The following is a 17,484-nucleotide window of genomic DNA, read 5'->3' as shown; positions in this document are numbered from 1 at the left end:
TGCGCCCGTTCGCCACTCCGGTAAGAGGAAGTATCAGTTTTCACCTGGATGAGTGGGAAGCCATAACAAGAGACAAATGGGTACTGAATATTGTACAGCATGACTACTTACTGAGGTTCAAGTTTCCCCCTCGGCAAGTACCCCCACAGTGGCAGCACCTTCCTCAAATTCAAAATTGGCTTTTACTGGATGAAGTAGCTACTCTCCGCTCCAAGAACGACATAGAGGAAGTACCACCCCTCCAAAGAAATCAAGGAGTATACTCCCGTTATTTTCTAGTTCAAAAGCGAGGAGTAGTCAAAGAGTACAGACCCATCCTCGACCTATGTCTGCTCAACAGATATGTCAAGAAGGAAAAGTTCAGAATGCTAGCCCTGCATCAAATCTTCCCGCACCTTCACCAGGAAGACTGGATGTGTGCCATCGACCTGCAGGACGCCTATTTTCATATTCCTGTCTCAGTGAAACATCGAAAATTCCTCAGGTTTCAGATCTCTCGTCAGCACTACCAGTACAGAGTTCTGCCGTTCGGCCTCAAATCCGCCCCACGGACATTCTCCAAGTGTATGGCGGTGGTAGCTGCCTTCCTCTACAAGCGGAAGATCTTCGTCTATCCCCATCTAGACGACTGGCTCCTGAAGAGTTCCACTCCTGTTCTACTCCAGAGCCATCTCTCGTTCTGCCTCAATCTACTACAGTCATTGGGATTACAAGTCAACTACAAAAAGTCGGTCCTCAATCCCACTCTGCGGATACACTATCTGGGTGCCTCTCTGGACTCCGCAAGGGCAAGCGTCTGTCCTTCGGAGGAAAGGTTATCATTCATGCTTCAGAAATGCCACACGCTTCTCGACACTGCATTCCCCACAGCCAGGCAAGTGTCTTTACTTCTGGGGTCGATGGCTTTGTGCATTTACATTGTACCCAATGCACGCCTTCACATGCGACCTCTACAACAAGCGCAGGAAGATCAGTGGTCGCAGAGGTCAGGTCGTTGGGAAGATCTTGTTTTTCTCCACCAAGCCGCCAGAGATTCCATCAGATGGTGAATGAAACGCTCCCATCTGCTTCAAGGCGTCCCCTTCCATCAGACGCCTCCAACACAGACAGTGGTCTCAGATGCCTCAATGCAGGGCTGGGGTGCTCATATGGACCAGCTTCAGGTACAAGGTCTCTGGTCCAATACCGAAATAAGTTATCACATAAATTTTTTGGAGCTACGAGCAGTCCATCTGGCTCTCAAATCCCTGCCACGTTCAGATTCAGTCAGACAATACAACAACTATGTTCTATCTGAACAAGCAGGGAGATACCAAGTCACGAGTCCTGTCTCTAGAGGCTCAGTCCATTTGGCGGTGGCTACTGGCGAGAGGTCTTTCAATCATCGCAGTACACCTGCCAGGAACCCTGAACGTGCAGGCAGACGGCCTCAGCAGAGACTTCGTAGAAGCGCACGACTGGGTGCTCAACGAAGACGTCGCCCAAGAGATCTTCCGGCAGTAGGGAGTAGCGGACATCGACCTGTTCGCAGACGCGGCAAATAAAAAATGCCCCGTCTTTGCCTCCAGGTTTCCCCAACAGGGATCACGGGGGAACGCACTTTTGATCAGCTGGTCGCAGACATTGCTGTACGCTTTTCCTCCTCTCCCTCTCATCCCAGCGGTCATACAGAAATTCTACAGGACTAGAGCAAGGATGATCCTAATAGCTCCGGAGTGGCCCCGCCAGTGGTGGTATCCAGCTGTCAGAGGTGCCACACCGGAGATTGCCTTGCCTGCCGAACTTACTGGACCAAGAACCAGGGGAGAGTGTTCCATCCCAACCTCCCCTCCCTTCGCTGGACGGCATGGCTCCTGAAGTCATCCAGTACGGACATTTAGATCTTCCGGCGGACTGTATGAACATTCTTCGAGAAGCAAAAAGGCCCTCCACTAGGAAGTCGTATGCCTTCAAGTGGAAGAGGTTCTACATTTGGTGTAGAGATAACGCTCTTGATCCAATCCAGGGTCAAGAACAGGTTATTCTCCCCTACTTATTGCACTTGGCAAAGTCTGGTTTAAAGTACTCTTCTATCAGAGTCCACTTAGCTGCTATCACAGCTTATAGAAAATCTCCTACCCAGGCCTCATTCTTCCAGCTGCCGGTAGTCAAAGATTTCCTAGAAGGGCTTAAAAAAAGTATTTCCACCAGTGAGGTCTCCTTCTCCTCCCTGGGAGCTCAACATCGTTCTCTCCAAGTTGATGGGGGCTCCTTTCGAACCTATTCATAAGGAGTCTTTGCAGCATCTGACCTGGAAGGCTGCCTTCTTAGTAGCCATCACTTCTGCCCACAGGGTGAGTGAGATTCAGGCCCTGTGCTGCAAGGAACCTTACACTGTTTTCCATGCCAATAGAGTGGTACTACGTACTCATCTGAGCTTCCTGCCCAAGGTGGTCTCAGATTTCCACATTAATCAGGTTATCACGCTGCCCACTTTCTTTCCTCAGCCAACCACTCCCCCGGAGAGAGCTTTACATTCTTTAGACCTCCAGAGGGTATTTAAATGTTTTCTTGCAAAAACCCTTTCGCTTAGAAAGTCTGACAGGCTCTGTCAATTACGGTCCAACAAATACCGGGCTGGCTGCTTCCAAAAGGTCGATTTCTAGATGGATTGTTTCCTACATAGCCTTGTCTTATAAACTGGCCCACAAGGTTAGACCAAGAGCACACTACTAGAGGGAAAGCTTCTACTGTAGCTATCCTTCGCAACGTTCCCATTTCTGAAATTTGCAAGGCAGCTACATGGCGCTCTATACATACCTTTACACGCCATTATTGCCTAGATTCGGACGCACAGGCCGACGCCCAGGTGGGGCAGGCCTCTTTAAGGAATTTGTTTGCATAACTGCTATGCGAATGTGATGTTACTGCATGTTCTAGATGCTTTATTGCTCGTCCGCGAGATTTTGGGTATGGGCTTGCTACTCTATTCATAGATTATGACTATTGATGAGTATCCCCTGGATGGGAAGGATTAGTTACTTACCTGTAATCCTAGTTCTCATCCAGGGGTATACTCAAAGTCATAAGCGACCCACCCACCTCCCCGGACGAGCATTCTCCTCAAGTTATTGTATATTGATTGCAGATCTACTCATGTGCGTGTGCACCGTCAAAAAGAACTGACCTAACTGTCACCTGTGGTGCATCATGGGAGCAGGGGGGTCTCCTGCAGGTCTTAAAGGCATGGTCCCCCTACTCTAATGCCTTAAAGGCAAGGTGTCAGTTGTCTTTGTTTTCTTGATACTCTACTGCAGCCTACAGGCAAATGCCTGCAATTACAAGTTTGCTTTATGGCAATAAAGCATTGTTGTGTGACAATTGGTTTTGTGCTTCCTTTTTTCCTTATCGGTTAGGGGTACTACAATGCAAACCTATGCAATTTTCAGCATTTTTGCCATGTTTGAAACCATTTAGGCTGCATGTATATGTTTTCACATATGCATATATATGTATATATATGCATTTTCTATATGCTGCGGGGTCCCGCACGTGGGCAGGGATTATTCATAGATTACGACTTTGATGAGTATACCCCTGGATGAGAACTAGGATTACAGGTAAGTAACTAATCCTTATTGGCTGTAATGTAAAATATTTGTAGATGTGGTTTTCTTCATCCTATGCAATAGGAAATGAAGGAAGCAATTCCAAAGGCAAAAGGTCTAGCTTGAATGTGCTAAGACACGGGTGTATTTGCACGGATGAAAGTTAAATACTGTGCTTTGTTTTTTGCCCAGGTTCTACTGGTTAAACTGATTTACTCCTTTATTTTTCAAAATTAGCTGCCAATATGAAAGATACCAGTCATCACATTTAATAACAAATATGCAAGCGATGAAGGGAAATTTATAATAGTAACGATTGTTCTTGAGCATATATTTACTGTAACCTAGATTGACTAACAAGTAATGCCAATATTTTTTTTAAATTATAAATTAAATGCAGACTTTTGGGCTATGGGAGGAGGAAAAACAATGCATGACAGACAGATGGAGTGAACTGGGAACTTCATATACAGGAAAAAGGGAGAAATAGCATAAATGAACTACGAATGGAAGACAACAATGGGCAATACTACAGGCAGGAAAAAAAGCACAATCAAATTCTGACTAAAGCATTAAAAAAGTGTTAATGTGAAAAAAATAAAAAAAATAATGGTTGCTTTCTGTATACTATCCATTTATTAATATTTAATGTGGGATGATTCAGTACATTTTTGTGATGCAAAATAGTGCCTCATGGATTGCCATGCAAGCATAGGAGGCTAAATGTTATACCAAGCAGCCAAAAACAAGAGGTCAACAGAATATACTCCTCAAGGTGGAGGGAAAGCACAATACGTATATATTTATTTTAATGCTGACAGTAAGTCAATCAAATAGAGAAACTGACATCACACAAAAATGGCCTAGAGGCAGAGATCAATGCAAACTGCAAACCCGAGGTTCATTGGAGAAGTGAAAGAACAGCAGTGCAAACACCTAACACTGCCAGCATGGCACAAACTTATGGATTTTTTGCCAAACCTTAAAACTGCCGAACTCTCCCTTCTGCCCAGTTTCAAAAACACAACATTGATTGTTTGGCAGACAACTGACTGATAATGCACCAGATTTGACAGTGATGCATCCTGCAAGAGAGCAGGTGAGAAAACCCGGACCTTGCAAGTAAATTAACGTGTATGTTTTATACTCTAGCAAGCTTCATAACTTGCGTCGATTGAACAATATTTGCTGACAATTTACATCATGTGCAGGTTGATCAGATGGTTTCATGCCTCAAATTTTATTTAACTGAGCTTTAATTTGACAAATTTCACTGTGCGATAGGGGCGGGGCCATAAGCGGAAATTTAACAGGGGTAGCAAAAGTGATATCATATAATTACCCCTTGACCCAATGACATCACAGGAAGTAACCTCATATAATCTGTGACACTGAATCCTCCCAGGTTGAAATATAAAAACACAAATTTTTCAAACACAGATAAACGTGCCACCAACATTTTAAATAGGGCGCTGACATAAGAAAATTACATATTTCTGATATTTATTGCATGACAAAAAGTGTTTGTTGGAAGAGGAGAATAGAATGCCACAAAATCACAAAACACTGGGAAGTCAGATTATTTGTACCTCAAACTGTCAAGATTTATTGGATTTCTTAGTGTATAATCCAGGGGATAACACGTTCCACGGAGGTTTATTTAGAGAATTTAGAGTGAATGCACCAGGTCACAGCCGGATCAGCAAAATGTAAACAGTGCACATCCTAGCACTTTTTAGGTCTCGTCGGACCCAGCGCATGCGCTGGTCTGGCAAGACTTATTGAGAGGGCTCCAAAAAGTGCTACCAGGCCAGCCTAGAGCCACAGTGCATGTGCGCGGGCGCGCGCGCCGCGCTTTACCGCCATTACTTTCGGCCGCTTTGATGTTTGGTCGTGATCGCGATCACTTTCACGGCCGCTTTGCATAGCCAATAGGTCTCGCTTTTGGGACCTTATAAGTATTTAGTTATGCAACTGTTGCATGGCTAAACACTTATAAGGTCCCAAAGGCGAGACCTATTGGCTATGCCAATGCTTGTTACCTTCTGTTCTTGGCATTGCCTTTGTAACCCCTGAGGCCAGGGGTTGCAAAGGCAGTGCCAGGGGTCACAACAAGCAAGCCAGGGGTCGCAGCTGCGACCAATAAATGACATCCCTGGACAGGGCTTTGAGGCCATAAGCACCTGGCCACCATGGAAAAGTAGGGGGCGGGGGTAAGTTAAGGATTTTCATGATAGCCGACCCTCCCAGCCTTTCAAAAAAACAGTATCAAAGGCTTCTGAGGAAGGCTGTAAAACCCCTGATGGGCTTTGGCTACCCACAGCCTCCTCACAGGAACTGTAAGCTGGCTAGGGCTTTAAGTGAGCCAGGTCTCAAACTCCGTAGTAATGACCTTGAAAAGGGTACCTATCGGGGCCTATATTCTTGGCCTTAACTTTACTGGCAAAAACACTCATCCGTTTCTGACTAATGAATGCAAAAAACGTTACGGTAATCCATGCCTATGCGCTAGTTCCTGTATATAGTTTCAATGTTTTTCTTAATTTTGCATTCTCAACGAGTGTTAGAAAGTTCCATGATGCTGAGATTACGTTGGTATTTTTTTTAGTTGCTCTTGTAGAAGGCATACTTCGAACTGAGTCGCACCCACGTGTTTATAACGGGCCACGATTGAGAGCTATGACGTGGAGGTTCAAGGCAGTGCAAGTGTGAATGAAAACTATATTGTGTGGTACAGTGTGACCTGGTGCATCTGAAATACAAAAATGTTTAAAAACAAAACGTTACTAAAAACGACCAAGAAGCACCGACTTATTCAATGAAACCTCAGTACTGGAAATGCTGTCATCTTACCCCAACAATATCTAACCCAGGGCAAGGGAGCTCTCTGCTGCCTAAAACGTGTGAATAGTCTTACTGTAAAACTGGAACTTGACATCCAAGTGTCAACACAAACACCGTGGACGAGAACAGTGGGTGAAATTTACCGATTAGTTCATAAGCTATTTTGTAAACAGGAGCTTGCATGACTTAGATGTTCTCTTTAAACACAGATGAGAAGAGAGATTTGTTTAGCGGGAGACTTAAAAGCTAAGCACTTAAAGACCCAGGTGGACGTCTATGGTTCTTTAGCAGGGGCTGACTTAGCTTATATGACTCCTTCCTTCATGCTCAAACATTTCAAATACTGCAGGTAGTTTTAGAAAAGACAAAATATTGTGCATATTGCTGACACGCTAAGGGCAAAAGCCAGAAATATAAACGCAATACAAAAGAACCTCTCTGATTTCATAACGTGGACACAAGGCGATGGACGTCTCACTTACGTTGTAGTGCTTAAGAGTGTTAAAACGTTTCCACCTGCCATCGCGCTGTGATGTTAAATCCAGGTCAGACAGAATCTGTGACGTGGAACCAGGGCGCCACTCTGCGGAAGAAACAAACATTTGTCAATCAGCCCTATTTCTGTCGCCCTTATAGGAAAGGCCACTGGAATTATGTGGCATGGGAGGACCAAATTATGCAGCAGGGTTTTCGAAATTATGCCACAAGAAAAGGCAAATTATGCAGCGTAATCAGACACATCTGTGACAGTATTACTTCCTTACTTGGCCATTTTTACACAGGTAAACACGGTTTGAGCAAAGGTTTCACATCATTAGTACCAGTTTAACACCCAAATACAGCATTAAACACCAGAAAGGGGCTCAGTCCACCTTTAACGGCCGTCCACTGCGCGGCATACATTTTGCAGCATTTTTAGTAACCTTTGATACATTTGCTCTAGAAACCATTTCAATTGTTAAAATCTGAAAGTTATGGATTATGTGGCAAATGCGGCACATCCATAATCATGCCGAAAACGCCACATCCTAAATATCTCATAATTCCACTGGCACTGGTTACATCTCTTTACCCAGACCCGCAATACTATCACCAACAATAAGCTTTCTAGAATGTCCCTGTGTTCGATGATGTGAGCTTGGGTTTTGAGAGGGACTTTGACATCCGCTGTGTGGCCACTCTAACTACTTCTGCAGGCTGGATAATCACACAAAGTACAACATTTTCTCGCCAGGTTGTCACCTATTACCTCCTCATCCCCTTCCTTTTGTCTAGGAGGGCGCTGTTCTCCTCAGACCAGAAACTCTTTTTAAAGCTCCTTACATCCCTATAAATAGACATGTTGAACTATTTTCTTTATAGGTCCACCTTCTAGCGTGCTTCTGTAAATGGCAGCCATACCTCATCAGGGTTGTTTTCTCGGATGGGCAACCTGGAATCGGTTGTGTTGGATTTGCATCGTTTTCATTTTGGAAGGTTGGTCCTCTTCAGAGCCAGTGTTTGCTTTGGCACACTGCTTTCTCTTTCTCGCAGGTACATGGGGTGGAGGAGGTGATGGCCCCCTCTTCAACTTCAGCTGTCCTGAGTGCATGGGCCCTGGTACCAATCATTACAGCTGTTAGGAACTGGGTCCTACTCCTGCTGCACAGTTTGGTTTGACAGCGCTGCTATACCAATAGTGCAGCAGGTGCAGAGGCACTGGGTCTCATGGGTCCCAAGGGCCCCTTCATCTTCATTAGGGCCTGTCTTTTTAAATAACAGATGTTGGGATGGGGACCAAGTTCCTTGCTTGCATTAGGGCCCATGACACCCTTCTACACCACTTCTAAGTGTTAGCAATATGCCAGGAACCAGTTGCTGGATACACAGGTATGGGTTGAAAGTAATACAGGTTGGCTGGCTGCTCTGCCTCTTCTAGTCTGTTTTCAAGTTGAAATGTACAGCCCTGGGTGCCTGGGCCCTGGTTTCAAGGAATGGAGGGAGATGTGGAGGCTGGCTAGTGTATTGCTGTGGCTCTGCTCCCTTGATTGATCCCTGGTGGAGTTTGCAACATTTGATTCTATATCTGGTGAAAGCAATCAGCCGGACTATAATTAGTAGAAAGAAAAAACGAATATTGTATTGCTAGTAATTTTCTGGCCAGAGACCTGGTGGTGTTAGTACAATCTTGTGATGTTTAACAGGGGCAGCTGCTGATGTGAACTGCAATTTTTTTATATTTTTTATTCTCAGAGGTGAGCAGCTACAATGCTCCCTGCTGGACCTTTCATTAATTCCCCACTTTAGGGTTGACTCACTTTTTCAAACCAATGCTTGAGGCGCTTCATTGTGTGTGCTCAGATGTCCTTTTCCATTTTTGGTTTCTTTAGTAAGCCCGTCAAAACGGTCGATAAGACTTTCCTATGCTTGTTGGTCTCTCTGACGTCTACCAGCATGAGTTGGGTGGATCTTCCCAGTTTTTCTCATTCTCAGAGGTGAGCAGCCAGAATGCTCCCAGCTGGACCTTTCAGTACTTCTCCACGTTAGGGCTGACTTAATGGTGCTTTTAGTCCTTGGAGACCTGTGGCTTCCTAATTTGCCTACGACACATTACGATCTGGCTGCGTTCCTTTATTTTATGAGGCAGTAGGGCTAAGGAGGGCTTTTTGGATGGTTCATTCACTGGATCTGAAGTGAAAAATCAATACCATGGGTGTATTTCAGGTTCCTGTCCCTTGCAGACAAGGAGTGGCTTGCTGCCTTTCCTGTTTTGTGCCTGTGGGTAGCAGGTAATAGATGAGTTCTACATGTACTTTGTTCCAGAATGTTGTAGGCTGCTGGCTACATTAGACTGATTGCGGATTGGCATTCTAGGGCTAGGAGCCTTGAATGTACGTTTTGGGAAATTGCTCTAACACATTTTCCTCTTCTCTTTCCTGCACGTGGCAGGTTTGAGGTGAGGTGTTCAGCAGCTGAAGTTTCCCTTTCTATCACCTGTCTGCCATGGTATATGGTACTTTTCTCTATGTTGAAAATAGGCATATTTTTGTATCACAACTGCGTAGGTGTTAACAACCATGCCAATCCTCAGCTGATTTTGTCTGTTGTATATTGGTCTCCTTGCGGCCTTGCTTGCTCTTTGGATGAAATCTTTTTAATAGCCATTCCTAGGTATTGAGTCCCCAGGTTTGGCATGATTTTCTGTGGTCGTTATTCCTCTGTCGCTCCTTATCCCAGTCACAGTCTAGCTGCTCTTGGTTCTCAATTATGTGCCTTGATATTTTTCTAGGTTTCCAGGATCTCCCTGTTCATTAGGGACTATACTTTGGACTTTCCTTTGCTAGGCAGAGTCCTGTGTTGCTGGCCTGTGCACAAATTCACTGTCTTCTCACTTCTTCCCGGGACCTGCCCCGCCTTCATTAGGTTGGGGCCCTGGCGACACTGGCTCCTCTGCTGTTGGTTCCTTCCACTAGGGAGTGATACTTATGCTCTAATAGTCAAGGTCTCCTACTGTGAACTGGAAGGCTACAGGGATTAAATCCACTGGGCTCGTGGTCATGTGATTCCTTGTAGTCTGTTCTATCACAAAGAGTTTCCACAGATCTCTCCAGAAGATAAGAAGTCAATATTTGACATAGATCATTTGGGCTTTAAATGGGAAAGCTTGATACTGCGCAGTATATTTCTGGGATTCAAGGTAATATGGTTTATGTGGCATCTGGAAGGGTCTGGTCTTTAGTGCTCTAACCTCCTTAGCCTGGTTCGTTCCTTTGGTCCTATTGCAGCATGGCTGCAATACTTTTCTTTTCCTACGATCAGGGGTTAAAGCAGGTCATTTCGAAATATTTCTGCTTCCATTTGCTGTGATCAACTCCTGGTATCCGTCAACTGCTTCTTCCTGGTTTAGCTTTCTTTTGAACAGCTTGGATAGTGTTCACTTAATAAAAAACAAAGGTTTTGCTCCTGTCCTTCCATAGAAGTCTGGTTAGCTGTCAGTTCGTCAATGGAACCATCCAGCAGGTATAAGTGTTCAGAATTGGTTGGTGGCATTTCCCTCCTAGCCTCTGGGCATGTACAGAGTTAATATCATTGGCAGCGATAAAGTGGTGCTTGTGAGAGTTTAGTGATGTTCTTGAGCTGGCTGTTCTATGCCTTCTCATCAGCCTCCTGTTTCTCTTTCCATGGGTGATACAGGGGTTTCTGCTCTTCCTGCTTTTCTGCAGTCTTCTCTTCTGTGCCAGTGCTGTATTTTGTCTTCTTCCATCTGGAATGCCTTCCACATGAGCTGTATATTTCGGATGGCGGATTTGATGGTTTTATAGTCTTTGTAACCCACTCACTTGGTTTTGAGTCTACAATGGCATAGTTTCCTACTTTGTGGTTTGGATATTCTTTAGGTGTATCTGGTATCTCTTCACTCTAGGTATGCTATTGGCTGACCTCTGGTTTACTAGGTCTGATGTCATTAGGATTCCTAATGGATTGGATTTGTTGGGCCGATTATTTGGTGATTTAACTAACTGCCTTGGCTTATGAAGTTACAAGCTGTGCCTGCTCCGCTTCATATTTCCTAGGTCTGCATGCTTTCCATTTAGGGATGGTAATGTGGTCATCTGTTGGCAAAGATACAACTGAGGTTCTGGGAGCTGCAGTGGTTCTGCTTCGAAGTACCGGGTTTTTATATTATGAGGTTAACTGTCCTGTTCCTCTTGCAATGTATGCACAGGGACTGTTCCGACACAAACAATCCTTTCATAGGAGTCAAGTTTGTTTCTTCTTTTAGTAGAGGATGGACTGGATGGCATTAGATAAGCATTATGTGTTACACAGCCCCCACTGTATCACAGACGATAAAACAAATCTAGTGCCAATAAATATGCATTTGCTTACCTAAAGCAACACTGTCAGCCTTCGGCCGCTGTGAATATGGATGATTTCTGTACACTTGATCAATGATTTTCTCCTTAACTTGGGTCATTGTATCACAGCTGAGCACTTTTACTGGTATGGCTTCTGCTCCCTCGTCACGAGCAATGACATTGACAGTCTGTCAAATAGCAAAAATACAGTGACTTAAGTTAGCTAGCTCCTTTCAAGCGTTTCATTTTAAAGTCCAAGCATTCTTCCACATTAACATTGTATACAGTGCAATAAGGAAACTCATTACAAACCTTAAGCGAACAACCAGCATCAATCTGCCAAAAACTAGCCAGCAGAATCAAACTGTGCCATGAAGCAAAAGAAAGCGCTTTTAAATTCTTTTTTTCCATAGCCATCAGACTTCACAATCTAACCTTATTTTAGGATCATATATAAGGCAGCTAATGGCATTCCAAAGCATGGAATTAGAAAACAGATTTCCCTGAAGACTCCGATGATCCCTACCATTCATTGTCTTTTTGCACTGGACATGAATTGAAGGTTGTGTTCCCATCTGGAGAAGACCAGAATTAAGAACATACTCCAAGCATTACCAATATTGGTAGAACTCATTCAGCATCTGTACTAACAATGAAACCGTGCCAAACAAGACTAGCAAGAAACAAAAACACTAAATTCCAACAAAGTGGCGATCACTTACGGCAGCACACATCAGACAGACATTAACCAAAACAGGCATTCCGGATATATTTAATTCTTCAGAGATTTATTTAAAGTATGCATACATTTTACTGCTCGTTTGACTTAAGCACCCAGTTGTCAGATGAAAAATTGAAAAACTGAAAACATACTGCGAAGTACAAGTACATATACATGTGTTCTTAAGACCATCACTAACCGCTATTGACCAAATGTCTTGTTAGCACCTTTTTTAAATTTCTTTTGGCAAGAACAATCTTTTTTTACCGTGTGTCTCTTCCTCAGACAAGGAAAACAGGAAAACTATACAGAATGGAAATATACAGAATCTACAAACTACCCGAAATCTATTTCCTATTTCTAAGCATCTAACACACACACACACTGATCTATCTAGCTATACATCTCCATATATCTCTACCTATCTATATACATTTATTCACACACCGCAGGATGAAAGTGGTCAGTTTAACTTTATTTGGAGCCTGAATGGGTTTTAATTCTCAAGTCAAAATACAAGTCGAACTTGGTGAACTCTTGGCCAAGTACTTCCAATGAGTTAGAACCGAAAAGCCAAATGCAGGTTCCCAGTGATAGAAGAGTTCATCTGAAGACTAAGGTGCGAGTGTCGGAAACTGAGGCTGGAGATACAGCTAACATCTTAGTACGGCTCGTGTGCAGGGATGGTGTACTCCAAAGCCGCTTGCGGTAAATTCCTTTTAGCAAAGGAAAGACTAGAGCTCATCATGGAGTATTGTTGCTGTATGGACTGAGGTTGGGTTGTGCAGAGAACATGCTGCGTGGGAGCATGGTAAGAATGAACTACAATTCCCAGCAAGACATGAATTCTGGCATAATCTGGAGGGGCGGTGGCCATCTTGGATTATCTGGTTTAATACACTCATGTTTCACTGCATCTTTGCTGGCCTATCAGGATACCTAGACCAGTTAATTCTTAAATATTTGTATTGCCGAGAACTGAATACAGAGAAGTATTCTGAAAAGTTGTGATATTGATGAAAATAAATATGAAATATTTTGAACATTGATCTGAACTCCAAGGCTTGTGCTTGTTACAGTTTGTAAATATGTATAACTATAGCGGAACAGGAAAGATTTCATGTCAAGACCGGAGGCTAGCATTATGCATAAATCTTTTATTGCCACTCCATTGCAGCACTTCAAAGAAAACAATAACCACACTAAAAGTTCCAGAATAAGAATGTCACTAGAGTCTAAACCCAGCAGCCATCTTCCTCTTCTATCTGTTGTTCCTTGACAGCTAAGTGCCTTGCGTAAATGGGTTTTAAATGGTTAGGCCAAGAAGTGAATTTAATCTGCAAGCACCATTGCAATTAATCATAGTGTATATGCTCTGGTATTTTGTAATAGTTTTCCCTTTTTACTGTTTAATTTCATTCAATACACTATGTGCTAGGGGGTTGAATGTTAGCATATTTAGTTTGTCCCAATTTGTGGGATTTATAGTACAACATTTAAGAGTCCAGTTTAATGCTTTATATGTTTAATCATTTATATAGTGCGAGTCTCACCAATTATTTGAGCCGGCCAGGCCGCGGCGGCAACTCACTCCGCGCAAGACATTTTTGTCTTAACTCGTGCTGAGGAGACCTCATTTCTAGGATAGGTGAGTTTGTGTTACTGCAGGCCTCCGTTCCGGATTTTGTGATGTTGTTGCGCATAGTCCGCTTGGCGGCGTCACGTTTTGGTGTTTGCATACCCAATGTATTTCAATTACTTGAATCAGTTTAACAGTTTTTCTTCACAACGTGCTCTGCGCAGGTGAGGACATGATTTAGGTCTAGTAATAAGAGATTTGATTTGTATGCGTATGGGGGGGAATATATATATATATTTATTAAGAAAAGAGTAGGTTTTACTGTGATAGGGACGCACTGCAAGTGAGGAATTTCAGGAGTATTTACTGGGTAATAGTTAGTTGAATAGGATGAGTTTGGAAGGAGAGACACCTGGTGGAAATGGTGAGTCTTCATTGAACAAATGGGACAGGAGGAGGTAAGGGCCTCTGTGAAGGCGGTGTCTGAATCAGTTTTCAAAAGAAAGAGAAAACTGTTTATGTTTCAGGGGATGAGTATTGGTCCTTGGATGAGGACGAAGGAAGTAAGCATAGAACAGGGAAAAGAACGATGAAAAAGAAGAATATTGAGTAGGATGACAGGTTTCAGTCTCGGGAAAGAGGTGGACTAAGCGCTACAGAGGAGGAGGGTGGCCAACGCGGGATAAAAGAGGGTGTCCTTGGCGGCACGAAAGAGAATCAGACTAGACTTGAGGTTTATGCCTGTGACCATGGGGATGATGGATATGATGAGTTTATTCTAGATGACTAGGGCAACGATAGTTGGGACATTAACAATGCTAAAAATGAGAAAAAGGAAAGCTAAAGAGATTGTTAAGTATCCACAGGGGGTAGATGTGTTCAGTCCGGACAGGATAGAAGCGTTGGTTGGTGGCCAATGCAGCACCTTACTGATTTGATATACTTTGGATTAAAAGACCTTTGGAAAAGGAATTTAGGGCCGTGATGACAGCAGAGTGTTCTCGTTCGGCTGTAGAAGACCAGGCTTAAGCAACACCTGACTTTGGCCCAGACTTTAAGTTTCTTATTCAAATTGGGACATGATTCCAATCTGAAGAAGGCACTGAAGCAGTCCCGGGATAGCCTTTTAGATGTCAAAAGGGCATTTGGCCAGAATTTTGGATATGGAAGAAGAGGCAAAAACAAAATCAGTTCAGGTGGACAATGACTTGTAGCGTGGCTGGTCACAGAGGGTGATATGTTTCTTAGGAAACACCAATGCCCTGTTGATGGCAAAGAGGGAAAAAGCTATTTTGATGCGGATAAGTTCTAAACTAGGGGACTTTGCAAAGAAGGAGACAACAGAAGACCAAAGCGGAATCTGCTCATGGATGGTTTGTCGAAGGGCGAAGGAAAGTATGTTTCCACATTCATCAGCCTTTATAAGGCTCAATCCTCGCCTAGGAGAGTGTTTGGGGGCCATGTTTTTGATCGGGCTGGAACAAGGGGAAGTTTTTCTGGCCGATCATTTTCAAGGTCCCAATATCAATCACAAGGGAGACGTTCCTTCAGGGGGTTTCAAACCGCAACAGGATTTTACCCTCAGACGAAGAGGTGGCAGGACTTGCCAGGCCAAAGGAAGGGCACAGTTTACCCGAGGGTCCCAAGGTAAGTATGAGGACAGTTTTTGGTTCTTCCCCAAAACGGTAGGGAGACAGTCACAGAAGTATGCAATCAATTGAAGGTTTTTAACAAAAGGCTACACAATAGACTTCAGGGAATATCCTGTACAGTCAATGCAACCAAGACGGATGGTGTTTCTGGAAGATCAACAGAAGTTGGTATTGACAGAGGTACAGGAGATGTAAAAGTGGGCAATAAAGAGTGTTTCAGAAGAGGAAGTGATTTTTTTTTTTAGATTTTCTTTTTGGTTCAGAAAATGGACAAGGGCCTGTGATGAATTTGAGAAATCTGAACTGGTCTACAGGCATTTTAAGATGGAATGTATCTAAGAGGGAGGGTATCTAAGCGGGAACACGTTACTTGGGAATAAGACTGGCAAATACAGCCCCTGCCTACCTAGATCTAAATATTGGAAGAGTGATCAAGGGAATTAGAGGTTCCGTACGATTTTGGCGTGAACTACGGCTATCTTTAATGGGTCGAATTGCACAGGTAAAAATGATCATCCTACCCAGTTGCCTATACGCACTACAACACTCGATATATATGATACCACAACATTACTTCAGAACATTGGAGGCCATAGTGTCAGACCTCTTATGGGGTAACAGACGTATGAGAGTGAAACTAGCAACACTGCAAAGAACATGGGCCGAGGGGGTTGGAGGTGCCCCGCTTAAAATTCTACTAGATTGCTTCTCAGCTACAACATACAATCGATTGGCTGGACAATGACGATAATTGGGAACAACACCTGTTGGGCACACATAGGCACCTCCTGCTGCCAGAGCTGTTAATGCTTGGACTGAACGTTTCCCCCTCAACCCCGTATATCGTGCGACATGTGGCCATGATGTGGGACATTTTGGTGTGACGAGTGGTACGAGTTGTACGACGGGCACCTTTTACACAGGATATGCCCATGTGGACACTGCGTCCCTTTGCCTGCATAGCGGACTATGTCTGTGAGAAGATGGAAGGAAGGGGGTTGCCAGACGCTAGGTGACTTGTATGTAGAGGGACGATTTATCACACGCACACAGAAGCAGATGTTACCTTTAACTTAGGGACAAGGCAATTCCTACAACATGAAAAAATCTTGTGTGGGGAAGAGAGATCTGGCCAATATTCCCTGACGAACCCCCTAGCACTAATAAGCTGAAAGTGATGCTATATATGGCACCAGGTAGACTACTGACATCGCACCTTTACTAAGCTATAAGGGAAGATCTGCCAGGAGGGAAGCTTCCGATACAAACAAAATGGCCAAGTTGTTAAAGGAGCCTCTGACAGACAGGGATTGGGAGAAAATACATGGGGGGGTGCGACCAGTGAGCTCCAATGCATGCTTCAAACTCCTTTAATATAATATAGTTCACCAGATGCATCTCATTCCTCGCACCTTAGACATAATATATCCAGCTCGTAGTGATGAATGTCTGAAATGCTAAGAGTACAGCAGATTTTCTACATACGGTTTGGGCCTGTTAGATGCTTTGCACCTACTGGAATGATGTGCTTGCATGTCTTCAAAGAGCCACCCGATGGACAATACCCGGGGAGGTTCGACAGGTATTATTAGGTTTACTGCCCTCACCCAAGGGCAAGAAGTCGCGTAGACGGTTTGTTATGCTGAGCCTTGTGTTGTCAAAAAGACGTATTGCTATAGCATGGCTCTGTCCTAGACCTCCACAGAGTGAAAAGCTGGATGAGAGAGAAGTGCGAATGGGCCACAGCGGAAAGGGTTTGAATGAAGTTTGTGTGAAAGGATGAAAAGATAGAGAACGATCTACAGGAATGGTCCCATATGAGAGAGATAAAGGCGGAACGGTCCTTGGACATGTCGAGCACCCCAGGTGACAGAGTGGCCGGTTCCGAGCCACGTAGCCGTAACAGATGGAAAATACTACATAACTTTAAAAGATCATGTGAACTAGCACAGTGCCCTCTTATTATTTGTTTTAACACACAATACGGAAGGAGGGGGAGGCGGGAAGGGAAGGAGTTAATAGTTTGTTATGGCATAATAATTGTTGGCAACCTGTAATGGGGGCTTTGTTGACCCAAATTCTATTAATATGATCAATGAAGGTAATTTGGATCTTGTGCACATGTCATGATATATGTGAAGTTTTAAAATGCCAATAAAGTTGGAAGGTATCTATCTGTTAAGGGATATTTGCAGAGGAATGATTGGATGGTGAAACTGAAGCTGAAAGATGCTTATTTTACCATTCCAATGGCTAAGGAGAG

General features: G+C 43.8%; 1 protein-coding gene across 6 annotated transcripts in view; it reads right to left on the bottom strand.

The window, feature by feature from the left end:
• The window catches only part of PLXNB2 (plexin B2), a 774,339-nt gene that overhangs the window by 44,196 nt on the left and 712,659 nt on the right, over positions 1-17,484 (bottom strand). For all 6 annotated transcript variants that reach the window (XM_085653971.1, XM_085653975.1, XM_085653972.1 and 3 more), the window contains 2 exons: positions 11,301-11,457; positions 6,914-7,014 (listed from right to left, as the gene is read on the bottom strand). In XM_085653971.1, the coding sequence (XP_085510097.1) occupies positions 6,914-7,014; positions 11,301-11,457 (258 nt within the window). The remainder of the gene's footprint in view (positions 1-6,913; positions 7,015-11,300; positions 11,458-17,484) is intronic.

This window comes from Triturus cristatus, chromosome 4_1, assembly GCF_964204655.1.
Source record: "Triturus cristatus chromosome 4_1, aTriCri1.1, whole genome shotgun sequence".
Classification (NCBI taxonomy): domain Eukaryota; kingdom Metazoa; phylum Chordata; class Amphibia; order Caudata; family Salamandridae; genus Triturus; species Triturus cristatus.
The sequence above is the reverse complement of the archived record's forward strand: the minus strand, read 5'-3'. Positions and strand labels throughout refer to the sequence as shown.